At 36.8% G+C, this 27,854-nt stretch overlaps 1 protein-coding gene across 11 annotated transcripts in view; it reads left to right on the forward strand.

Annotated features, from left to right (window-relative positions):
* Nucleotides 1-27,854, forward strand: part of LOC140736843 (CMP-N-acetylneuraminate-beta-1,4-galactoside alpha-2,3-sialyltransferase-like) — a 542,908-nt gene that overhangs the window by 490,719 nt on the left and 24,335 nt on the right. For all 11 annotated transcript variants that reach the window (XM_073062828.1, XM_073062823.1, XM_073062829.1 and 8 more), the window contains one exon: nucleotides 12,181-12,327. In XM_073062828.1, coding sequence (XP_072918929.1) covers nucleotides 12,181-12,327 — 147 coding nt within the window. The remainder of the gene's footprint in view (nucleotides 1-12,180; nucleotides 12,328-27,854) is intronic.

Raw genomic sequence — 27,854 nt, forward strand, 5'->3', positions numbered from 1 at the left:
CGACGGGGCTAGATATACCACTGGACTAGACATGCCTAGGCATCATCCGTGATGAAGGTGACAGAGTTTGTCATTGAAATGTTGATTAAAATCGATACCTGTACCTAGCTAGAAGTCCGAGCAGAGTTTATTTGGTATCTTTGTGCTGTTGGTTGAGGAATAAGTATTGGCCACATCATTCACTTGAGGATAATTGTAATGTTTTGTAACTCCAAAACATTAAAACTATTTAAAAGAAAGACATGGGCATCCAAAGTGTGAGTCTAACTTTGTGTTTACTTACGCAAGACGTACATGTATCACATGGTAAGAGCATGACATATACACTCATGTACTCTTATATATAACCTGCAATGCATTATGTACACAACAAGGAATGCTTAATCAAATAATATATTTACAATTTCAGGCAAATATTATTGAAATATTAAATCTATTAACACTCCTCCTTGCATATTTATAAATTCCAACTCAAAATAGAATGCATCTCAACTATATACGCAGTCTACTACATAATACAACTACTATACGGACATCCACAGTATAGTAAATTTTTAAATTATACCATTCAGACCTAAATATTTATTTGCTGTGGAGACCTTACTCTTGTGGAATAATGTCTTTCCTGACAAGGGAGGTCACTCTGCTTGGCAGGTGAGGCTTGTGGCTGTGAAACAATCTCAGATTCTGGGGCCTCATCCATGGTGGTTGTAGGAGTTGACTCTGAGATTGCAGGAAGTGGTTTTGACAGCTGTCCACATCTTTTTTCTCCTTCCTCTTCTAGTTTGTGCATCTTGATTTTGGGAGTTCACTGGAGTATTCTCTTATTAATCCCTCTGTTGTTCCATTTACAATCTGATTTCTTCCTTGGTTTCCTCATCCACAACATCTTCAGATGAGCATATACACACTAACAAAAGCTGAATGCTTGGAACTTCCATGAAGCTCCTTGGACTCTCCTTTAGCTTAAAACCAAGCCACATTTCACAAGTAACTGCCTAATTAACAAATCACTGACTTTCTCAGATATGTTATCTACAAAGATTGTAGTGATCCGATCACTGATTTTGTCACTTTCATGCTTCCTCTGAGCAAACTGGTCCTTCCTTAGTCCAATGCGTTTTCCAACCATAGGCACAGAGGTTGGCACCAGTACCTCTTTGCCCTCTGTTTTGCAACAGTTCATGGTGTACAGCATGGAGACAGTTGTGGTATCATCCAGGCCTTTCATAATTCACTTTCAGTTGACTCTGTTACTGGGTGTGGCATGCAAATGGTGGATCAATCTCCAATCTTTCTTTTTCAATCTTTTTATTAATATCAACATGATAAGATTAATACAGAGTTATTGGGATTACAAAATTACAAAATTAAAATGAACATAAAAGGATACACAAGCAATAAGTACAATATAGTTAAGTCTTCCCAAATCATGAATGATACAACTATCATACAAACGAAACAACAAAAAAAACTACCGTAGATGCCAGATTATAAGCCGCTACTTTTTTCCCACGCTTTGAACAGCTTTGAACACTGCGGCCTTTACTACGGTGCGGCTAGTGCATGGTTTTTTTTCATGCCGCCAAAAACATTTTGCCTCGTAACAGTAGACCAATAAAATTGATGAGTAGTTCACAGAGGTCCAATGAAATTGTACGATAAATCAAGCGCACTTTCACAATTAAATTATTGTAAATCAGTCATTTGTACTCACCCTCATCAACATGGAAAACACTCGAAGAAAAGCATTGTGCTGCCTTTATGGCAGTTATTTAGTTTATAATATTTTCGCTTAGTAATTCATTTGTTAGTATTTTCTAGTTAAAGTTAGAAGTGTTTTAAGTATATTTGTTTTCTGTACTACATCCCGGGATGCTATGACGTCACATCCGGTTTCACCGCGTCTTGTGGAAAAATACCGGTTTGCGATAAACGGAAAGGTGGGGGGGAGCGCATTAGACCCGCGCGAAAACGCTGCTTTTAAGTTAAAGGCGATCATTAACTTTTCCTGGTAGGCTGCAGTATATATTTTTTTACCAGTCGTTAGGAGATATTGGAATGTTGTTCGTGCACTGTTCAGTAAAAAAGTATACGCAACGTAATTTGTGTGTTACCGATACGTATGTATATTTAAAAGTAGCCGTGTTACAGGCACGGTTCGAAAAAAAGCATTTGCAATATGTATTTGTTTATGTTACCATACGGATTTAATTAAAAGTTAAAAAATCCTCACGTGTAATATCTTTCTGTGTAAATATCTCATATTACAACGTGGGACACCTACGGCTTAAAATCTGGTGTGGCTTGTACAAGTACAAAATTGATTTTCTTTCTAAAATTAGAGCCTGCGGCTTTTAATCAGGTGCGCTCTGTAGTACGGAATCTACGGTAGGTATATCATGTTGAGAAAAAAAAGAGAAAAAGAGAAAAAAAAAATATTGCCCTAAGAAGAACTAATCTAACAAACTAACCACTAAATAATAAAGAGAAAAAAAAGGAAAAAAGGGAGGAATTTTTTTTTTTTTAAATGGGCTGTTTATAGTATCTATAAAAAGACAAAGAATCATCAGAGTCCCCAACTCCGATCCTCTCAACATACATATAATCAAAACCGGAAAAACAAATAGGAATGGAACAGGGTGGAATTACATCATGTGAAAATATTGAATAAATGGCCTCCAAGTCATTTCAAATTTAATAGAAAGGTCATTTATGACATTTCTAATTTTTTTCAAATTTAGACATAACATAGTTTGAGAAAACCAATGAAATATGGTAGGGGGATTAATTTCTTCCCAATTCAACAAAATAGATCTTCTAGCCATTAATGTAAGGAATGCAATTATCCGACAAGCAGAAGAAGATAAATCTCTTAAATAGAGATAAAGACTCTATCATTGGTAAACCAAAGATTACAGTAATAGGATGAGGTTGTAAATCAATGTTCAATACCGTGGAAATAATATCGAAAATGTCTTTCCAATATTTTTTCAAAAGCGGACGTGACCAAAACTTATGAGTTAAAGAAGCTATCTCAGAATGACATCTGTCACATATAGGACTTATATGGGAATAAAAACGAGCCAATTTATCCTTGGACATATGAGCCCTGTGCACAACTTTAAACTGTATCAATGAATGTTTAGCACATATAGAGGATAAATTAACTAATTGAAGAATTTTATCCTAATTCTCAATAGGGATAGTAAGGTTAAGTTCTCTTTCCCAATCATTTTTAATCTTATAAAAGGCCTCTGAATGTATTTTCATAATTATATTGTAAACATTTGATATTACACCTTTCTGAAAAGGATTTAGTTCTAACAATTTCTTCTAAATACCCGAAGAAACAAGATTTGGAAAGGTAGGAAGTACAGTGTTTAAAATATTCCTAATCTGTAAATATCTAAAAAAATTAGATCTAGGCAAATTATATTTATTAGATAAATATAATAAAAGACATAAAACAATTATCCAAAAATAAATCAGAAAATCATAGTATACCTTTAGTCTTCCAAGCTGAATAAGCTTGGTCCATAATAGAGGGATGAAAAAAGAAATTGGATACAATAGAAATTGATAAAACAAACTGATTCAACCCAAAAAATTTCCGAAATTGAAGCCATATACGTAAAGTGTACGTAACTATCGGGAAGAGAAGTCCCTAAAATAGAGCCCAAAGAAAATCCTTGTACAGATTTAGTTTCCAGATTTACCCAATGAGGGCTAGGAGATAAATCCAAATCCCTTAACCAACAATTCAAATATCGAATATTAATTGCCCAATAATAAAATCTAAAATTAGGCAATGCCAATCCACCTTCCTTCTTTGACTTCTGTAAATATCTTTTACCCAATCTAGGATTTTTATTCTGCCATATATATGAGGAAATTTTTGAATCAACATTGTCAAAAAAGGATTTCGGAATAAAAATTGGTACCGCTTGAAATATATATAAGAACTTGGGTAAAATAATCATCTTAATAGCATCAATCCGACCTATCAGAGATAAAGACAGTGGTGATCATTTAGTAAACAAACATTTAATCTGATCAATTAAGAGTAAAAAATTAACCTTGAATAACTCCTTATGATTTATTGTAATTTTAATCCCTAAGTATATAAAAAAGTCATTAACTAATTTAAAAGGTAAATTTCCATAAATTGGAACCTGTCTATTTAAGGGGAACAATTCACTCTTATTAAGATTCAATTTATACCCAGAAAAATTACTAAACTGAGCCAATAATGATATAACTGCAGGAATGGATTTCTCAGGATCAGAAATGTATAGTAACAGATCATCTGCGTATAATGATAACTTATGTAATGCCAAAAATGTTAGGTGATTCTCTGATAGCAATTGTCAAAGGTTCCAGAGCAATAACAAATAATAATGGACTAAGAGGACAACCTTGCCTGGTACCCCGAAATAAACGAAAAAAGGGAGATCTTTGATTGTTAGTAAAAACCGAGGCTACTGGAGTATGATATATCAATTTAATCCAGGATATAAATGTCGGACTAAAATTAAACTTCTCAAGCACAGTAAATAAATATGGCCATTCAACTCTATCAAATGCTTTCTCCGCATCTAATGAAATGACATATTCTGAGGTACTGCGTGAAGGAGTATAAACAATATTCAATAATCTGTAATAGGAGTTTCCAATATTAAAAGTTCTTCAGATGACAATTTTGGAAAATTCAATTTCCCTAAAAAATCATGCATGGTATTATGATCATGAGGAAATTCAGAATGATACAGGGAGGTATAAAAATCTTGAAAAGATTTATTTATCTCATCATGATTAACTGTCAGTTCACCATTCTGTTGGCGTATCTTAATAATTTGACATTTAACCAAAGCATTCTCAATTGGTTAGCTAACAGTTTACCCGATTTATCACTATGTGTATAAAAATCACTTCTGGTTTTCATTAATTGATTTTCAATCGAAGATGTAAGTAACAAACTGTGTTCCATTTGAAGCTCAACCCTTTGTTTGTAAAGCTCCTTACTAGGAGCAATCGAATATTTCTTGTCAATTTCTTTAATCTTATCAACCAATAAAAGAGTTTTCTTCTTAATACGTTTTCTCAGACCGACAGAATAGGAGATAATCTGTCCACGTATATATGCTTTAAAAGTGTCCCAAAGTGTTCCGCAGGAGATTTCATCCGTGGAATTAGTTGAAAAGAAGAAATCAATCTGTTCCTTTATAAATTTAATGAAATCCGGATCTTGTAGTAAGGTAGAATCAAATCACCATTGCTTAGTACTAGGAGCTGTGTCCATTAATTTAATAGAAAGTTTCATTGGAGCATGATCAGAGATGGCTATAATGTCATAATTACAACCAATTACAGATGGAATAAAACGAGAGTCAATGAAAAAGTAGTCAATTCTCAAGTAAGAATGATAGACATGTGAGAAAAATGAAAACTCTTTGTCCTTAGGATGTAGAAATCTCCAAATATCGAAAATTCCAGTATCAGTCAAAAAAGAATTGAAATAAGTGGCCGACTTATTTGGTAAAGTCTGAATGGATATAGATCTATCTAGCAAAGGATTTAAGCAACAATTGAGGTCACCACCCATTATTAACATATATTCATTTAGATTAGGTAGAGAAGTAAATAAAGACTTAAAGAAATCAGGATAATCCACATTTGGAGCATAAACATTAACCATAGCAACCTTCTTATTAAAAAGTAACCCAGTAATTAACAAAAATCTACCATTCGGATCTGAAATAATATCGTGTTGAACAAATGTAATAGAGGAGTCAATAAAAATTGAAACTCCTTTTACTTTGGCATTCAAATTCGAATGGTACTGTTGACCCTTCCAAAACCTAAAAAAAACATTGATTGTCCTCTTTCTTCACATGAGTTTCTTGTGCAAAAATAATATGCGCGTTCAGTCTTTGGAATACTTTAAAAATCTTTTTCCGTTTAATCAGATGGTTTAAGCCATTAGTATTCCAAGAGACAAAATTAATGGTCTGAGCCATATTTCTAAAATCAACCCTTTGGTATATAAAGAGTTAACCAAAGTATGAACTCATGCACCTGGAAGAGGAACAAAAATAAGTGGAGGAACCAGAAATGATGACACATCAGACATTTTAGTAGTTTGAAATCAGCCCAAATGGAAGAAGCTAGAAAAACTAATAAAAAGACCAGTAGAATTAGAAAGAAACCCCCCACCCACCACCCACGAAAAAGAGACCCTCCTGAGCCTAAAGGAGGCCAGGAAAAAAAAGCGTGACACTAAATCTACCCCCATCTCTCCAGAAAGCGACTCCAAATATATAAAGGAGAAAAAAAAATCCATCCAAAATCCTAAAAAGTAATTAACACTATACTAAAACAGACTTCTTAATATAATTGCTAGTAAAAAGAAAACAAAAAGAATATGAACACTGGTATCTTATAAATCGGGTTAAAACCCGAACAAATAAAAGTTAGGATGTGATAAGAAAGGCATTATAGGAAGAAAAAGACAAAAAAAATGGCAAAATCAAAAAAAAAGCAAGAAGTATTTTAATAAGAAACTGCCATCTTAGTTACACAAAAAATGAAAAAAAAGATATATATCAAAACGTTAAAAAAATTCACCTTCAGAGAATTAATAATAATGACTAACAAAATAAAATACAATGATTAAAGTAAGTAAATTAAAAAGATTAGTACGTCGATAAAGAAAAGCTTTAATAGGAATATAAAATGTAAAATAAACCTACACCAATAACCAGAAACAAAATCTGGTTTTGGAAACAAAAATTATCTTGTAACGATCAAAACCCAACATTTATTAGAGACGAGAAACCAAAGCAGTAGGATAATTCTCATCCAGAAAGCTTCGAGCATCAGATGCGGAGAGAAAAACACGTTGTGGTGCATTCGAAGGCGAGATTCTAAGTTTAGCAGGGTATAAAAGCGCTGGTTTTAGGTTTTTCTCGTAACATTCAGACATCAAAGGTTTAAAAGCGAGCCGCGCCTTCATCACTTCTGGGCTAAAATCCTCCACAAGCCAGAATTGGAATTCTCGCAATTTAACTATCCCTAAACAACGAGCCAAATGAATAAGGTGCTCTTTAACATGCACATAGTGAAATCAAACGATTACAACAGGTGGTTTAGATGAAGAACTTGGTGATCGGTGCATAATTCTATGGGCACGATCAAGTAACGGAGGACTATCTGGGAAAACAGAAGGGAACGCATCCTTTAAAAGTTGAGCGAAATACTTCGAGGGGTCTCCTTGTTCGATACCTTCCGGGAGACCAAGTATGCATAAGTTCTGTCTTCTAGATCGATTTTCAAAATCGACACTCTTGGCTTTAGGTATTTCCAACTGTTTAATCGCCAAAGATAATTTCTGCTCCAGATTCTCGATTTTCAAGTCTCGCTTCCAAGCGTCCTCTTGCAGAGTTGCAATTAAAGTTTGATGCTGTTTAACTTCATGACCAATCTTATCCAGAGAATCCTGGAAAGCCTTTAAATCTTCTTTGAAAGTTTGTCGTTGTTCTTCAAATTTTTCATTTAAGAGCTCCAATAACGTATCATAAATCAATTCAGTACGTTTAGGATCAGTCTTTTTTCTCTTTCCGTTGCCGTTAGAATCTTTCCCAGGGTCTCGCCCTTTAGATCTTAAAGCCATTTCTGTACTCATTTCTTCAAAATTCACAGTACACTCTTAAAGATAAGTCCAAGAAAGTAACAAGAATCTTCTGGTGTAGGTAAAAATAAGTTAAATAAGGGTGATCATAGGTTAAAAAAGTAAAGGTTATGGAGCGAATCTGAAACAGTACTCACTCCATGAGCGTCTCCTGGTGACCCTTGGATCAATCTCCAATCAAGTTGCAATTGTCTCACCCACTCACATCCCCACAATACTAGCCCTCCTGTTTTTACCACATAAAGCCCAATGTGGTTTTTTGGTTGGTGTATTTCACTGTTACAAATGTCATTCCCACAGGAGATATCTTTTCCCCAGAATATGTTCTTAGCTGGATATTTGTAGGTTTCAGTTTAGTATCTTTGAAATGCCATTCAAATTCACTTTGTGGAATGACTGAAACAGCCAAATCAGTGTCCAATTTCATTTCAATTGATTTGCCATTCTCTTCTGGTTTAAGCCATATTGCTTGTCTATTGTTAGTTTTCATATTGTCAGTCTCAAGGGTACGCAGTCCTGTGTCACTCTCATTATTACATTTTTACAGATTTTTTTTTGAAACAGTAACTTAACTTTTTAGCTTTTTCTCTTCCCTATGCAGTCATACTCTTTGTACATGACCAACTATGTTGCATTTTCTGCACGTTTCTCCTTTAAAACTGCATTGGTCTGGTGTGTGTGAGCCTCTGCCACAGCGGTAACACAGTTTGTTTGGCCAGGCCAGTTTCTGTTTAAACATTGCAATTTTGTTCATGCTCACTTCAATCCCTGACTGCAACTCAATTGCACCCCTGCTGCTTCCATTGATATAGCTATTTCAACTGCTCTTTTAAATGTAAATTGTGCTTCAGTTAGGAGCTGTTTTTGAATGCTTCCTTGTAAGGTTCCACAACTAAACAATCTCTCAGTGCATCATTGAACTGATCATGCTCAGAAAATCTCTTCAATTCATCTACACACAATAAAATGGACTCCATAAAAACACAAAATGCTGGCAGAACTCAGCAGGCCAGACAGCATCTATGGGAGGAGGTAGTGACGATGTTTCGGGCCAAAACCCTTCATCAGGAGTGAAGTAACATGGGATGGGGGAGGGATGAAGTAGAGAGCTGGGAAGTGATAGGCAGAAGGGAAATGGACTCCCCTTTCTTTTTATTCCTAAATCATTTTTCAATCTAAATGTTCATAAGAACATAAGAAACAGAAGCAGGAGTAGGCCATCCAGCCCATCGAGCCTGCTCCACCATTCAATAAGATCATGGCTGGTCTGGCCATGGACTCATCTGTACCTACCTGCCTTTTCCCCATAACTCTTAATTCCCCCACTATGCAAAAATCTATTCAACCTTGTCTTAAATATATTTACTGAGGTAGCCTCCACTGCTTTATTGGGTACAGATTCACCACTCTCTAGGAAAAGCAGTTCCTCCTCTTTTCTGTCCTAAATCTACTCTCCCCCCAATGAGGCTATGTCCCCTAGTTCTAGTCTCACCTACCAGTGGAAACAAACTTTCCTGCCTTTATCTTATCTATCCCTTTCATAATTTTACATGTTTCTATAAGATCTTCTCTCATTCTTCTGAATTCCAGTGAGTACAGTCCCAGGCGACTCAATCTCTTCTCATCATCTAATCCCCCTCATCTCTGGAATCAACCTGGTGAACCTCCTCTGTACCATCTCCAAAGCCGGTATATCCTTCAAGTAAGGAGGCCAGAACTGTATGCGTTATTCCAGGTGCGGCCTCACCAGTACCCTGTACAGTTGCAGCATAACCTCCCTGCTCTTAAATTCAATCCCTCTACCATTGAAGGCCAACATTCCATTTGCCTTCTTGATAGCCTGCTGCGCCTGCAAACCAACCTTTTGTGATTCATGCACAGGCACTCCCAAGTCCCTCTGCACAGCGGCATGCTGCAATTTTTTACCATTTAAATAATAATCTGCTCTTTCATTTTTTTTCCAAAGCGGATGACCTAACATAAATGTTAATGAATTACTTTCACAATATCAGTAAAGCTCATTTCTACTAGTTTGGTTGGAGCAGTCAAACTTCAAAGCAAACTGTATGCTTTAAATCTGATACACTCAGCAAAACAGGTACTCATTTCTCATTGGCTATTCCATTTGTTTTAAAATAGTGCTCACTTTGCTCTGTATATAATATTCAGCTACTCGTGTAATTGAATGCAGCAATCTTTCCAAAGTAGGCATCCGTTTCTGCTCTTTTTTTAAAATGATTATTATGATCTGGTACTCGCTGTTTATGAACCTGTGAATTCTTCCGTTTTCTGCATTTTCTTTAACTGGGTCATGTCTTTCCTTTCAAAGCGTTCTTTTAACTTGACCATTCCGCGCTGTGCTTCAACAGGTTGTTAACCATTTCTGGTTTGTTTTAAAAATACCTCATCACCACTGTTAAGTTTTGTGACTCCAAAACATTAACCTAATTAAAAGGAAGACATCGGAATCTGAAATGTGAGTCTAACTTCCTGTACACTTTAAGTGAGGCACACACCTATCACGCGTTAGCGTCATGATGCATTCAATTCACATAACCCACAATGCATGTAAACAACAAAGAATAATTTATCAAACAATATATTTACAATATTGCTCAAATATTATCGAAATAATAAATCCATAACAACAACTACCATGCTCCTCTTTGAAACAGTCCATCCTTGCACTAATGACCAGTTGGTCTACCTGATTGAAGTTGGTCAATTGATTCATGATAGCTAATATATGAGAAAGATACTATCCCCGCCCCCACCCACACAGATTTTGTTTCAATAATGAAATAGAATTTTTGTTTTATATTCTAGAACAACCTGTCATCTTCATCTGAAAACTGGCACCTCCAACAATGTAGCACTTTCTCAGTGCGACTCCTATATGGAATCCTGGATTATGCACTCTGTAGCGAGGGACTTGACTGGGAGGCGACAATAAAGGCAATCTGAGATTTACTGCCGTTTCTGGTCTCAGTTTTTCAGCTTGTGTCATAGCTATACAGCATGGAAACTACCACTTTGGCACAGCTCGACAGCTCGTCCTTGCTGACCATTTGGCTCATCTGAGCTTTTGCCTGTTTTTGGTCCATATTCCTCTAAGCCTTTCTTATCCATGTACCAGTCCAAATCTCTTTTAAACATTGTATTTGTATCTACTTCTACCACTTCCTTTGGCAGCTCGTTCCATACACCCACTTTCCGCTGAAGTCCCCTACAAATCTTTTCCCTCTCACTTTAAATCTGTAGGGGAACTTTGACTCCCTTATTCTGGGAAAAAAAAGATATGGGATTCTCTCCTTATTTCTGCTCCTTATTATTTTTTATCTGTCTATCAGGTCTCCTCTTTGTAAGAGGCCATCTGTAAGGTCATATTAATGTAGATGATGAACCACAGTGGACCCAGCACCGATCTCTGAGATACTCCGCTGATTACAATCTAGAAAATACCTGCAATCTGGAAGAACATCCCAGCACTACCACCTAAGCCAGTTGTATATCCATTCGGCAAGCTCACCCTTGATCCTGTGTGATCTGACACATAGTTCTGGACTAACTTAGCATGTGGGACCATGTCAGTATCCTTGTTTACAGAGCAGTGTTCTCTATGGTGGTTATCCACTGTGTCTAATGATTACAGGTCATCTGTGTGGGACAGGTTTTAAAGTGGAAAAGCCATTGCATTGGAGCATTTCCACTCTCTGGAACTCAGAAGTCCAGGTCCAGTGGTACAAACAAGCATTGCAAAACTGGGGTCTTCCTTGGTTGCATGGGATGACCATGACGCCTTCTGTGTCTTTTCATGCCCTTCACTCTTCAGAGAGTGTTGCAGTACCACCTTTCTAGCCGTTGGATCTCACTGTAGATCTTATCCGGAGCTGACTTTGCATGCTAGAGCAGGCATGTACCTTTCTCACTGGGATGCAAGGCCGCCAGCTACCCTCAACTGGTTTAGCCTGCCTGTCGAAGTGGTGTACTGGGGCGTGGCCGCTGTCACATGCAAACAGCTACTTGGAGCCACAGGTGAGAGCTGAGTGTCCCGTGGGGAGCAAAGGTGAGTGAGCTATCCTAGAATGGTCACCACAATCTCCTTCACCCAAGGTGCTACCCCTCCCTGGACATCCCATACACCTCATTGTCTTCTCTATACATTGTTTCCTCTGACTTCATACGTAGTGTTCTGTGTACTAAATATGAAGCCAACTTTGTTGGTTAAATTTGGAAGATTTGCACTCTTTTGTACTCTAAGATACTCTAAATATTCTCTTAATATATGGGGGATGTCGCCTTTGAGAGTAAAAGTCATTTGAAAACTTTTCTCTGTTCACCACCCCCCCCCCCCCCACCTTACCATCCAGCCCTTTAGCTTCATAGAGTTTCACAATAACTTACTTCCAAAAATAGAGTTGGATATGGCCTCCCAAAAATTTGCTCATTCTGTTGGTAGTTAATTATGTTTGTTTTCTTTTCCTTTACAGAATATACCAACACTAGGCTCTGTTGCAATAACAATGGCTTTACACAACTGTGATGAGGTGGCTGTAGCTGGGTTTGGCTATGATATGAATGCTCCAAATGCACCTCTACATTACTATGAGAGTGTTAAGATGTCAGCAATTAAAGAGGTATGATACTTTTGTCATTTTATGAAATTGGGGATTCCTCTTTTTTTTACTACGTTTGGGGTTATTAATGAATGTGATGGCAGGTTAACCCTTGCGAGATGTTTTGCTTGGCCACATCAGCAAGCAAGATTATTGGTGGTCTTAAGGTGATAATCAATGCTTCAATAAAATATGTTCAAAAACTTTTGAATATGATCAGATTATATAATTAAAAACTGAGATCATTGTGTATGAGTTATTAAGGGAGATTTTATACTTAATGGGAAAATGATATAACATTATAAAGCAGCTTATAACTTCCTTTGAAGTATACCATGCCTGTAAATTTCTTTTGAAGTTCAGTGACTGTTATATTGTCAGTAAATGTGGCAGTTTATGTGTAGCTAAGTATTTTGAGCAGTATAATGTTCGTATTTTAGTGATGGTGATTTGGGGGAAGGAAAACCACAGAGGGTATGTGATGTTACTCTCATTCCTCAGTGTCCTGCATAGTACTTGCACAGTTATCTCTTGTTTTTTTTTAAAACACATCTCTAAGAGCTGGCCAGACAGTAAACAATAGTCACCTGAGAAAATGTTGAGTTTGTTTTTTTTCCCAATTGTCAGCTTTTTAAGTACCTTTGCATCTTTTTCTTGACTTGGAGAGGAGACGTGTTAAAATATATTAACACTGCATTTGGAGTATCCTTTATACTTACAGTTTCTATAAACATCAGTATGTGGGTAGATAGCATGAATTTTGTAGCGATACTGCTGGTACCATTAATGGAGACTTCTGATAAAAACCCAATAAAATCCTGACAATCCAAGATTTAATATCACAAATTGCATAAAGCTACTTCATCCTTCATTCATTATTAGAATCCTCCATTAGCAGAAGTCTTGTATGACAGCTTTATCAGGAAAAGATATAGGTTTTAACAGCATAAAAATATGAAAAAAGGTCAGTTTTCAGATTGAGCCCCTCTCCCTTCTCTGTGCATTGCATAATTTATTTTAGTTACGGATTTTTCTACATTTCTTTAATATACTGATGAGTATATAAATCTTTATAAAATCCTGAAATTCTTCCCTGATTACCCAACCAACAGAGACAATTAAATTAAGGTATTAATCTTACCCCACATTATTGAGCTTATGTCCATTTAGATGTAAGAATCCTCCAGCTGCTGACATCCATTGAATTTTGGTCTGTGGCACCTATTCTTTTAAGCTTTATTCTTAAATAGTTATCTACATCCTGTTCAATAGGGTTAATCAAAGCAACATTAAAAGTTTTTGATGAGATTCCATTCTAAATAGCTATATATGATGATAGATCTTAACAAATGCGATTGCATTTACATTTTAGATACTTTTTTTTAATGTTCAGTGATGAAATTAAGTTATGAAATAATTATAGCACCAAAATATTTTTCTTCCTCCACTTAAATCCAAAGACAACCATATTGCTTCTTGTTTTCTTGATCAGCTTCCAGTGCTTCACCATTGTTGATTCGAATCCATCTATAACTTACTAGACCATGAAAATATTCTTTCAAATTCTTTAAAATTATGTTTTTCATCTAATCAACTAAGATTTGATAAAAATCTGTATTGAGTGTATGGGACTGCTTTAGCCATTACCAACTAAATTGCCTGGCTTGCACACAACTGCAAAGTAAATTCCTGGTGTATCCTTCAAATGAACTTGTAACAAAGAAAGGAAAACTGTACACAACCAAATAAATGCTGGGAAAGCACAAGGTCCTTTTTCAAATAAATGCTCTTTTGACATAGATCGGAGTACATGTCTAGCATTTGTATGTATTTAAGGTGCTTGGTAGTAGGTACAGAGTAGATGCCAGGGGTAAGTTTTTTACGCAGAGAGTGGTGAGTGCATGGAATGGGCTGCCGACAACAGTGGAGGAGGCAGATACGATAGGGTCTTTAAGAGACTCCTAGATAGGTACATGGAGCTCAGAAAAATAGAGGGCTATGGGTAACCCTAGGTAATTTCTCAGGTAAGGTCATGTTCAGCACAGCTTTGTGGGCCAAAGGGCCTGTATTGTGCTGTAGGTTTTCTGTGTTTCTATGTTCGAATCACCACTGTATATGTTAACTTGCATGTGTAAGTGCAATATTTCTCATTCATTTGAAGTACTTCATGTTACTTTTCTGCTTTTGAGAATCCAAGATTTTGGTTTCTTGAGAAACAGAAAGGGCACCGTGGTTGTGATAATCCAGAATCAAGCCTTTCACCATAAATGGTTCAATGTATTGCCAAGATTCTGGGATTATCTAGTTTATCCTAAAGTAACGTGACAAAATCCTATCAGCTGATGTGGCTCTTACTAATCCATAAAGCTGGAATTATTCCAGACTGACTTGCAATCTTGTTTTCAGAGTAAACCATGAACCGAATGCTCACACACAGAGCACACTATTGTGCAGCAGGAGCTGGAAGGAATCCAAGTTACCTGTCTGTTCAATGAATAATGTTACCTGATACTTCAGGTCATATCTAACCCCTTCTCTCAAACACGTGTTCTAGTTGTTTTGTCAATTTGATGGCACAAAACCACCTGGCAGCTGAAATTAATTATTCATAGAATTTTAATTGTTTTTTTTCTTGAGTTTGCAAGTTGCTCCATGATGGCAAGAAGGATATAGTTTCCCAATTGTTAATATAAATGCGGAGTGATAGCTAGTCAATTCTATGAGATTGTGCTTGGACATGGTTCTCCTTTTAAGTATCTTATGCATACATTCCTTTTGTGAAGAAGTTAATTTGCATTGATCTCCAAAAGCAATTTATTCTAATTTAATAGAAAATTATTGCAATTATAGGATTTATTTTTAATTCACTTACATTGGCCTTCCTATTAGGAGCACACTTTTCACTTCCCTTCTACTTTAATAAACCTCCAATAACTCCATTGAGAAGACCCACAATTTGATTGGAACTGCATTATCTGCAGCACTATGGAGGAATGGTGCTGTAGAGGTGATTAGCTATATTTATAAAGGTGAAATTTACCTTGCTCAGATGAATCTGATCTCTTGTTATGAATGTACTTGTTATGAATAGTATAAATACAATGAACTTCAGGTAGGAACAAAAAAGTGGAAACATTGCTAAACAAAGTTATGTTGCTTCATGTAACTTAGGCTTCTGTTCATTTGGAAAACACATCAGCTTAGATCCATCAGTAGAAGTGTGTTTCTTTTCAGGCAAACAACCAGCTTCTTTTGTAAATAAATTGAAACTTCAATTGATCGAGGATATTTTGTAATGAATAGGTTCACGTATATATTCACACACACGTACATATTGGAGGGAAAACCATTTTGAAAAAGCTGAATCTGACATTGTTTATGAAGTCAGATTGTTTTGCTAGGCAGCACAAGGGGGAGCTGTGATCTCTGTTGAGCTTAAAAATGGAAATGCCTGATCTAGACATGACGTATAGCATGCAGGTAAATCACATGAAGATTCATTTTGTTTTCAACCGTGAGTCATAGTTTGCATCCTGTGAATGAACATCATGGCATTTCACTGCCACGTCATGACATTTCATTCCCAACAGCATAAATGCATAGAAATTTAGTTTCCATTCCTTTATGAAAATAGAAATTTAAGAAAACCAACAACCAACAATGGGATAATTGCTCTCAAAGTACTTAGTAAAAAGATTTCATATGAGTTACTTTGAGCAATACAGCATTGTTAAAAGCAGACTATTGGCTAAAATGATTAATAGTGTTGGAAGTATTTGTAAATAAGTGGCAGCTAATTGGAAATTAAAATGGTTTGCTTTTAATTGCTTGAAATACAACTGGAAATAAATGGAAAGTAGATATTGGAGTTGGCTACTTGGCTCATCATTTAATCATTCAACACTATTCACTCAAAATGTGCTATAGTTTCAGCCCAAATATCATACTTACGCTTGGAAGGTACCAGTAGTATATAACTAACTGAGCCATCTCCCCATTGTAAACACGAAAAAGTCTGCAGATGCTGGAAATCCAAAGCAATACACACAAAATGCTTGAGGAACTCAGCCAGTCAGGCAGCATCTGTGAAAATGAATTGATGTTTTGGGCAGAGACTCTTCTTCATGTACAGCAAGAATCTCCATATGTCCGTATTGCTTAGGAGGAGGGCATACAGCTCAGCAAGTCACAGAACAATGCCATTCCTCCACTATTATTCTGTAACCTCTGGCCCCTACATTCCCAAAAACTAACCCTGGACTCTACCATTTACCTATAAAAAAAAGGGGGAAATTTAGAATACCTGCACAACTTTGAGATATGGGAGAAAATCGGAGCACCAGAGCAAAACCACATGAGAATGTACAAACTCTCTACAGACAGTTCCTGAAGTAACAATGGAACATGGTCACTGGAGGCACCAGCTCTAGTTACTATGCAATTATTATGTCCTAATTTATTTTATCATTTACACAAAATAATCAGTACCTTCCCATTATTGTCCGTGACTAACTTTTACCAATATTTTTAGGTAATCTCTTCGGCAAGTAAAAAATTCCCTTAATTACAAAGGGAAGCAGACACTCTCTTAGTAGGCCACATCCACCACCAGAAATGTAAATGCAAAAGCAGAAAGATGAGTTATTACATCAGTTTTTCAAGATTGTTTAATGTCATTTCCTGTACTCAAGTGTAAGGAGAATGAAACACTTGTTACTGTGGATCCATTGCAGCACAAAAAAAACACAAAAGATAAAGTACAAAATGATAATAATAATAATAAAACACAAAAAGTAAAAATACACAAGATAGCCCATACACATTTTCAGATTTCTGTAGAGAATAGCCTGCATTGGCAAGTGACTCATTTTTCCAGTATAAGAAACTAAACAGTGAATACTTGAATTTGTGCAATAAAAAAATCCTTGTTGGATCAATTTACGCTGCATACTTTATACTCTATTTTAGTTGGTGTGTTTTATCAAGTTACCTTATATAGTGATATATGCGCAATGTTATGTTCTTCCCTCAATTGTGACAGAGAGGTTGGTGGATGCATAAACCTATTTTCTCACTGTCTCAAACCAGGCAAATTGCAAGGTATTTATAATACAAACAAATAATGTAGCTGTTAGCTTGGCTTTTTATAAATCCAGTATCTTAGAAGAAAAAAATGTCTGCTTTCCTCTAAATCTAATATCCAACATCTCTAAAGAAAAAGTACTCTTAGTTCTATAGAATTCATGATTTAAAAAAAAATATTTTAAAAACCTACTGTTGTTGATGAGTTGAATACCAATGTCTAAAAGATCCAAAAAAGGGGGCTACAACCACTTGAAAGGGTTTAGAAGTTTCATAGTATTCTTTCTTTGAACGGCTTACATGACTGTAATCTTAAATCAAAGACAGTAACATAAAAACAAAACAGACTTGTATGATGAACCTCTCTAACCCAATAGAGCATACAGGTGCTTAGAGAATGCTAAATTGTCATTCTTTTTAGTTTCATCTCTACCTTTGAAATCCTTTGATGTACCTCATTCAGAGAGTGTATTACAGTTACTGTGACAATCACTCTTAGGCTCCCTGAAGGTCAGAAACTGCCAGGCTGTAACTGTACACTGTGAGCTGTGGTTTTACCAATCCTCATTTAGTCAATCACTTGAGACCACATCAAAGAAAATAGATATAATTTCTATTTATTAAACGGTGATCATTTTTAAACAGTTGGTTTGAGAAGTGAATTATTCAAAAGTTCCAAAAATATTTGTCATTTTCTGGATTAACAATTCATGAAATTCCTTGGAGTGATTTTTTTTCCTATAATAATCATATCTAGGTAATTTGTCCCATGGTTTCCAGAAAAAGTTCTAATATAGTTTCATGCTATGCTGAAGATTAAAATTAAGGCAAGGTTCACAGTGCACTGCTACCAGTACATTTTTTTTTAGTGCAAAGTTAATCCACTACTCCATCAGGCATCGGAAGGAATGCCGTGTTAAAGTTTCAGTCGTGCACAAAATGGCATGTTGGCTATATTATTTTTATTTGTGGAATGTGATTGGTCAGTTTTATAGAATGCAATTGGCTACATTTTTAGTAATTTAGCTACAGAATGTGAATGTTGATTATTTTTAAAGTACCTTGCTATTGTTCATATGTAAAATGTAGGCGGTGAGATAATTATTTGGAAAGCCACAAGTAATGAGAAAATCAGTCATTCTATAAATCTAATAAATCAGTAAGACATTTAAGAGAAATTAATTCAATTTTTAAACAAGTTGATTTAAGGTAAAAGATACAAAGGCTTGCGAGATAGTACATACAGACCATAAAAATACACAGTGAAATATCTGTCAGTTGCAACTTGGAGAAACTTATTCTAAAGAAATATAATCTTTTTAATTCTGAAAGACAAAGTGTTTGTTACTGACAGAGCAAATTTAGTTGCTGCTGAGTTTTGGTGTCAGGTTTGGCATCAGCGTATTATATGTTCTCCCTCAAGCAGAGAGTTAAAAACGATCCCTCTGATCAAGCACTAGAGTGGCAAAAATTCCAGTACCATTTGAAGATCTTCATTTAACTCCTAGATTTTTCTTTGAAATCTCTTTTCCAGATGAACATAATATCACATTCAAGATATAGTTGAACATGCTATATTATGAAAATCTCCAAATCAATACATACCTGCAACTGTGGAATTCATCAAAAACACATTTCTTATTTGTGTTGAATCACTGAAGTCACAATTTTCTAGACAAATATCAACTAAAATGTAAAATAATTTTCACAGTAGGCATATAGAATGTTCCAATTATCAGAAACCCTGGTTCGGTAAAACTTTGAACAATGTAAAGCATCAATTGGTTGAAGGATTCAGTAAATGGTTGTTTATTTAATGCAAATAAACTAATTAAAAACTTATACTATCAGGAAAATAGTTTCATTCCCAAGCGATAACACATTTTTGTATAACCATGCCACTCCCTGTGGATTGTTATGCAACTGACTTGGCATAGGCTTTCCTCTTTAGTGACTGCATAAAACATTACCTCCTCAATGTGCATTTAATTTTACATTGCCTTTTCTGTGATTTTGCCACAGTTTTGAGAAAGCTGTCTCCTGTTACATTTATAGCTCTGTGGGAATTGCCTCGGTGTCTGAAGCTTCTTTATTACAGCATTCCATCCATTGTTCCTGTGTGAATTATAGCCACTTTTGATATTGCATATTTGTTCGTGTGTTAGCTCTCTTTTACATGAACTCACCATTGCTTCTTCCTGCTACTTCACAACCCTTCTCCCTGTTGGTCCATTTGATCAATCATTTGTATTCCCAGAACAAATGTGCCCAAAATAATCTAAAAATGCTCAGCTAATTGTAGGCTTTACTTTATATACAACTGGTAGCACTCCAAGTATAATTTGACAAGAATATTTCAGTTTAATTTGAGTCTTGATATTTATTTGTAAGAGCTAAAGGCACTGCAAAGGGGGGGTTGAAGAATGAAAAAAAAACAAGAGCAAATGAGCTAATTTCTTAACCGTTTTTAGGATGTGAGTAGCATGTCCAAAGTCACCTTTATTATATATCCCTTGTATATATATTTATCCTTGAGTCATTACACTCCTGTCGATAGTACTGCTATGTTTCTGTTAACTTATGGATAGTAGTGATTATACCCAGTAAGGAAATATTAAAAATGCATAGCTTTCCATCTGTAGCAGAATTTCAATCTGGTGTTAAAATGCCACAAGAATGGTACAAGAATGGAAGCGAATCAGAATTTCAATCTGGTGTTAAAATGCCACAAGAATGGTACAAGAATGGAAGCGAATCAGAATTTCAATCTGGTGTTAAAATGCCACAAGAATGGTACAAGAATGGAAGCGAATCAGAATTTCAATCTGGTGTTAAAATGCCACAAGAATGGTACAAGAATGGAAGCGAATCAGAATTTCAATCTGGTGTTAAAATGCCACAAGAATGGTACAAGAATGGAAGCCATCAGATTTAAACCATCTGTGTGCAGAATTAGGCCATTTGCCTCGTTCGGTTTGCCCTCCCATTCAATCATGGCTGGTATTTATTTCAACCCCATTCTCTCATTTTCTCCCAGTAACCCTTTCCAATCAAGCATATATCAATACACCCAGAGATTTGGCATCCACAGCTCTCTGTGACAATGAATTCCACAGATTCCCCCACCCCCCATCTGAAGAAGTTCCTCTTCATTTCAGTTTTAAAGGGAGGTCCATTAATTCTGAGTTCTGTGCTCTTGAATCTTAGACATTCTGATGAATGGAAACATTGTCTCCATGTACACTCTATCCAGGATGTTCAGTAACTGATAGGTCTCAAGGAGATCACATCTCATCCTTCATTGACTACAAGACCAAAGCCATCAAATGCTCCTCATTCATTATGTCTTTAATTCCTAGGATCATTCTTGTTCATCTCCTCTTGATCTTTACAGGGCTAGCACATCTATCCTTAGATAGGGGGCCCAAAATTGTCCACAGTATTCCAAATACTTTTTCTGACCAGTGCCTTACAAAGCATCACCAGGCTATCTATACTTTTTATTTTCTAGACCTCTTAAATTAATGCTCATAGTGTATGTGCCTTCAATATGACTAACTCATCCTGCAAGTTGAAATCATGGATTCCCAGGACCCTTTGCAATTCTGATTTCTGAGTATTCGCTCTCTTTAGAAAATAGCCGACATCAAAGTTCAGAATCACACTCTTACCTGTATTGCATTCCTTTTACCACTTGTTTACCCAGTCTCCCAGTCTCTCCCAGTTCTTCTGCAGACTGCTTCTGCAACTCTGCATATTCCTCCACCTACTTGGTATTGTCTGCAAACTTGGCCATAAAGCCATCAGTTCCTTCATCCAGAACATGAGTGTATAACATGAAAAATTGTGGTCCAAACACTGACCCTTGCAGAAAGAAATCTTACAAGTCATCAAGGGGCTCCTTTATGCCTAGTCTGTGACTATCCGTGCTAGAAAGTCATATTACAGTTGGGCCCCTTTATAAGACAACAAGCCATAGGAGCAGAAATAGGCTATTTGGTATATTGAGTCTGCTCCTCCATTTCATCGTGGCTGATCGAATTTTCCTCTCAACCCCAGTATCCTGCCTGCTCCCCATATCCCCTCATGCCCTGACCAATCAAGAATCTATCAACCTCTGCCTTAAATATATACACAGACTTGCCCTCCACAGCTGCCGGCGACAATAAATTTACAGATTCACCATTCTCTAGAAATTCCTCCTCATCTCCATTCTAAAAGGACACCCCTCAATTCTCTATTCATGCTAGGAGGTTATATTACAGCTGGGTCCCTTTATTCCCACTTCTATCCATTGCTAGAAAGTCATATTATAGTTATAAAAAATTTTGGTTAGACTGGCTTTGAAATATTAAGTGTGGTTTTGCTTGTCATGCTTTAGGAAGGGTGTGATTAGGCTATTCCCTTGTAACTTCTTATGTGCCCATCATCTGCCACCACTCCCTGTGTAGTCATTCTCTCTCTTACCCCAAGGAAACCCCGAGATAATTTACTATGACCAATTAATCTACAGGAACATCCTTGGGATATAGGACAAAACCAAAGCACCCATGGAGAACAAACTCTACACATATAGCAACCTAGGTCAGAGTCAAAACCATTTTTGCAGTAGTAGCACTAACAATAATTTCTAATCATGATAGAATTCCTCCATTTTAACTTGCAAATGAAAAGATCTCAGCAATGCCAGTGACCTCCTAGTGATCACTGAGGATCCTGCACTGAATGTCAAACGATACATATTTCAGCTTATATATAGAGTCTCTGAATCCAAACAGTGATAATCAATACCAAAAGGTGGCGACTTGTCGTCCCTACAAAGTTCGCAAGATTTCTGACCATGAAATCAAGTAACATAAGCTGCACAAAGAAATACTGGCCGGCAATTTGGGGCTGAAATTCTTCATTACCCACTACTTGTCTGATTCAAATTTGTGAGAGCAAATTTGCTGGACAGAAGTATTCTGGACTGAGTTAGCGAGACCCTATATGGCATTCAATTGAGTTATGTGGAAGGAAAAATAAACCTCTCCCAAACTGCTGAGAAAGCCTTAGACCACAGAAACGCTCAACCAGCTCAGCTATCTGTCACAGGTTTGAAAAGGTTTTCATTAAAAATCAAAAGCTATGAAATATAAGATAATTTTAAAACTGATTTGAAAAATCATATAAGCACATTTAAATGAAAGAATTACCGCAGATCAGACAATTTTTTAAAGTAGCTTAATTTCTTGGTACCCTTTTTACCTCTGTCGAAATGAATGGGCTCATGGGTTCCACACTGGTTCTGCCCTAGCATAGAGTTCAGTGAAGGGATCTGTTTACAGCTTTATCCACCGGAATCTCTTTACAAGTCTGGGACTCTTGGATACTGATGTCCATAGTTTGCCCAAACTTGCTTACATTTAAAGGGAATTAAATGCTACCTGGAACGGCAACATTTTTGAATGAGTGATTTTTGCATAGGTAATTTCCTCGTATGATGAATCAGAGCTATGTTTTCTCATAGCACTCCATTCCATTTTATGAATTCTTCATCAGTCAAATGAGGTGCGTTACTGAATTGAATTGACTTTATTACTTACATCCATCATATATACGAGGAGTAAAAATCTTTACGTTATATCTCCATCTAAATGTGCAATGTGCAATTTATAGTGATTTGTTATAAATAGTATGTCAACAGGACAGTCAATATAACATAGAAATACTATTGTATCAGCATGAATTAATCGATCTGATGGTCTGCTGGAAGAACCTGTCCCAGAGCCTGTTGATCCTGGCTTTTTTGCTGTGGTACCATTTCCCAAATGGCAGCAGCTGGAACTATTTGTGGTTGGAGTGATTCAGATCCTCAGTGATCCTTCGGGCCCTTTTTACACACCTGTCTTTGTAAATAGTAGGAAGTTCACATCTCCAGGTGGCTGGGCTGTCCGTGCCACTCTCTGTAGAGTTCTGCGATTGAGGGAAGTATAGTTACCATACCAGGCAGTGATGCAGCCAGTCAGGATGCTCTCAATTGGGCCCCTGTAGAATGTTCTTAGGATTTAGAGGCCCATACCAAACTTCTTCAACTGTCTGAGGTGAAAGAGGCACTGTGGTGCTTTTTTCACCACACAGCCGGTGTGTACAGACCACGTGAGATCCTCGGTGATGTGTTTGCAGAGGAACTTAAAGCTGTTCACTAGATCCATTGATATCAATAGGGGTTAGCCTGTCTCCATTTCTCCTATAGAGAAATCAGTTCCTTTGTTTTTGTGACATTGAGGGAGAGGTTGTTTTCTTGACACCACTGTGTCAGGGTGATGACTTCCTGTCTGTAGGCTGCCTCATTATAATTTGAGATTAGGTAAATCAATGTAATATCGTCAGTGAATTTAAACAGATTGGAGCTGTGGGTAGCAACACAGTCATGGGTATACAGAAGGTAAAGGAGGGGGCTTAGGACAGAGCCCTGAGGGGCACCTGTGTTGAGGGTCAGAGGGGCAGAGGTGAGGGAGCACACTCTTACCACCTGCTGGCAATCTGACAGGAAGTGCAGGATCCAGCTACACAAGGCAGGGTGAAGACCGAGGTCTCTGAGCTTCTTGTCAAGTCTGGAGGGAATTGTGGTGTTGAATGCTGAACTGTAGTCCAAGAACAGCATTCTCACATTAGCATCCTTCTCCAGATGTGTGAGGACGGTATGTAGAGCAGTGGCTATTGCATCGTCTGTCGATCGGTTGTGTCGGTAGGTGAATTGTAGGGGGTTCAGTTTGGTGATAGCATACTGCAGATATAGTCCTCGACCAGCCTCTCAAAACATTTGCTTATTATTGAGGTGACTGCAACAGGACGCCAGTCGTTCAGACATGTTACCATGGTCTTATTAGGTACAGGAACAATGGTGGATGTTTTGAAGCAGGTGGGCACTCTACACTGGGAGAGGGAGAGGTTAAAAATGTCTGTAAACACAGCTGCCAGTTGTACCGCTCTGGGATGCCATCCGATCCCACAGCCTTGTGACTGTCCAATCGTCAGAAACAACACCTACGTACTTCAGCCTCAGAGATGACCACGGTGCAGGTCACTTTGGCGGCTCTCCTCGGGGGCTCAGTGTTGGCGACATCAAATCGAGGGTAAAAAAGATTTAGCTCATCTGGGAGAGAGGCAGCGATGTTGGAAACACCACTGTGTTTAGCTTTGATAGAAATAGCTAAGATAAAAATGCACTCCTATTTAACCTACACATAGAACGGGCTTGTACAGACTTCCAAAAGGAGAAGAAGAAAATAGAAGTGAAGTTATAAATCAATTGAAAATATTTTAGCATTGTTTTTGAAAAACTGTAACCGTACAGTCCAACATAAGTATTAGTATCAAAAGTACATTTTTGACCCTATCCTTTCCCACTGAAAATCTGGTGTTAGTTTTGCTTCAATTGTACGACTCTTACTTTAGTGTAATAAAAGAGAGTGTTGGAAGATTAGATATATCATCTTTTGAATGACATGCTAAATTTAAAGTCTAGTTGCTCTCTAACGATGTTATCGGCATGGATAATATCTGAGGAGCAGAAGTTTCTGCCGATCTTCCTTCAAGTCGATAATGAGCACTACTTCCTTACTGTTGGTCATAAAACTTAGACCATAACTTTTTTGGCTTTCTTTTCTTCCAGGTAAACAGGAAAATCAGTATTTATAATGCACCTTGTATCATGTCCAGGATAAATTATTTTAGAAATTGAATAACTATTGCAGTGAAAGGCACGTCTGTCACTTAGGTAAAGAAATATCCCAGAGGAGCATACATAAAAATTATATTGTTGCTATTGGTGGGTACACCGGCTGTCAAAACAGTAACCATATTTAAATAATCTCTTACTGACCGGCAAGCATTTCAGGATATCCTGAGGTCATACAAGTCACTAATAAGTGTGTGTTGTTTCTTTTTATTTCTCTTCTTGCTTGCTTTCTTTCTCTACAATAATATAGCTGGTCAGATGTGTTCCAGTTTGGAGTCCCAGATGTTATTTGAAAAGTTATTTAGACACCCTCTTATAATTATTTTAAACAGAGATCAATTTTACTTTAATTATCTGCTTCCTTTATTACTCTAAATATTGAAAAAAAATTAGAAATGAGAACTAATGGAACTACAGAATCTGGTAATCTGAGTTTTGCCTTTTGCATCAGTATCGTATGACCAGTGCCATGAATGAAATCTCTCATCTCTCTGACATCTGTGGCTCGAGAATGCACACAAGGGATGAAATTTAATAAGAATTAAAAATTGTACAGGACCCACATCCCAACAAACCATAACCCTTTTGAATTAAACTGAGATCCATATCTTCAGTGCACTGTAAGGCTGACCAGTGTTTCTCTCAGTTTAAATGACTTCATTTGCATTAATGCTTATATTACTGTCGATGGTTGGATTCAGATATTTTATGCCAAAGTTCTTTCAGAAGTCAGGAAAAAGGCACAGAGCTTTTCAGGATTGTTCTATTAAGTGTTGATTAATTGTAAAATTAATTGATTGTTTTATTAAGCAAAGAAAAATTGAAATAAAAACAGTGATATAGATCTGCTAAGCAAAGAGAGACAAATGAACTAAGATGGTGCTGCTTTGTAGTCAGCTATTTCATAGTCATAAATAAGGAAAAAATTCCATTCAAATATGTAGATAAGAGTTAACCAATGAGAAAGCACTTACCCAAATAATGCAGTACAAAGAGGCTTCCAGAGTTTTCCAGCATTATACCAATATAACCATGAGGGAACTCATTCAACAACTGCACATGCCAACTGTGGCCACTAGGAAGCATAATGAACAGTTACTTGTATATAAGTAATTATATAAAATACAAACAGATAATTAATTGTTAAACTGCAAAGAAAATAATAATTGAACAGTCTAATTTAAGAATTAACCTGTTGGATCCAACAGGATGTTACATTGGTAAAGAAGTTATTGCTGCTAATGTACTTTATTTCCTAATGTCTGCATATATTAAATCCTAAACTTTAATAATTTGCTATTTTTGTCATTTTAAGTCATTCTGTGCAGATCTTTGTCGACATTGGATCCTCCTTCCTTTATATTCTCCTTTTAACGTACAGTATCAATGAAAGATATGCATCTCATTTTAGGAAATGTTGTGCACATAGTAATTTGGGACATAATTTGGATAATTACAGCCTTTGGGGAATTCTTGCCTTGTGGTTTAACAGGTAATTTTGCTCCTATCTCCCTAACTAAGATATAATAACTTCCTTTAATGTGTAAGCCACTACTGAGAATAGAACTACACTAAATTATTTAATTGTCCTGTGAACTAGCAGTTTGAAGGTTTAACTCTTGGGTGTGGTAGGATGAGGTAGTGGGTTAAACTGCTAGTCAAATGATGTTTTGTGCAAGGAATAACCAAGATATTGATGGCCAGTCCACTACCCTTTTTCTCAGAAATATCATGCATGGTGTAACGTGTTTTACAGGAATGAGTGGCACTTAGTTCTGAATATTGCAGACTTTGAATGAAACTAATTCAATTACTACTTGAAGCAGGTTACCAAGATGGTATATATTGTACACCAAATAGCAAGACAGTAGTTTAAACAATCAGCTTGCACATACTGAAAGGAATAAAGTCATGGAATCGTCGAGGTGCTACAACATAGGAAAAGGCTATCAAGACTTTGCCGACTCTTTAAATCAGTGTATTCAGTCCCTTGCTCAAAAGTTAGTAGAATCGTATACTTGAATGTAGCTCTCGATATTTATTTTACATCGTTAAGGAATGCATGTAGGATGATATTCAGAAACTGAGTGTGAAACTAAAAATGAGAGCGATTTAGGACATGCTATCTGGTCAGCATAATGTGCTCTTCAGAAAATAGGCTAGAGTTTAATATTTATAATAGGTTTTAATATTAGCTTTAGTTGTTTAAGATTATCATTGCTGGAAGTATACCTATTAAATGCTGTCAAAGATGTATGTCTCAAATAGCCTCTGACAACCAAGTCCAGCTTCTGGCCTTCATGGGTGGATTAGCTACTGAGGCTGGCAGAACAGCTTCTATTGATAGGTGAAAGGGCAGTGGCATTTGACTTGGTCAGCAGAGACAGGCTCTTTAAGATCCTCTCTAAGGTAGTCTGCCCGCCATGACCACAGAGCACAACAAAATGAAAGGGGCTGTGCAGTACAACGACAGCTCTTTGGAGTCCTTTGACATACTCAGCGACATAAAGGAAGGCTGCATTCTCAACCCAACATTCGGGATCTTCTTTTCCCTTCTCCTGAGGCAAGCATTTGGCATTGCCACAGAGAGGATCTACCTTCACACTAGATCAGAAGGCAGGCTTTTTTAACCTCACCTGCCTAAGGGCCCAAACCAAAGTGTGTGAGGCTGTGATCAGAGACATGCTGTTTGCTGATGGTGCAGCAGTTGCAACTCACACTCCAGTGCACATCCGGAGATTGG

The sequence above is a fragment of the Hemitrygon akajei genome, chromosome 12 (assembly GCF_048418815.1).
Source record: "Hemitrygon akajei chromosome 12, sHemAka1.3, whole genome shotgun sequence".
In the NCBI taxonomy this organism is placed as follows: domain Eukaryota; kingdom Metazoa; phylum Chordata; class Chondrichthyes; order Myliobatiformes; family Dasyatidae; genus Hemitrygon; species Hemitrygon akajei.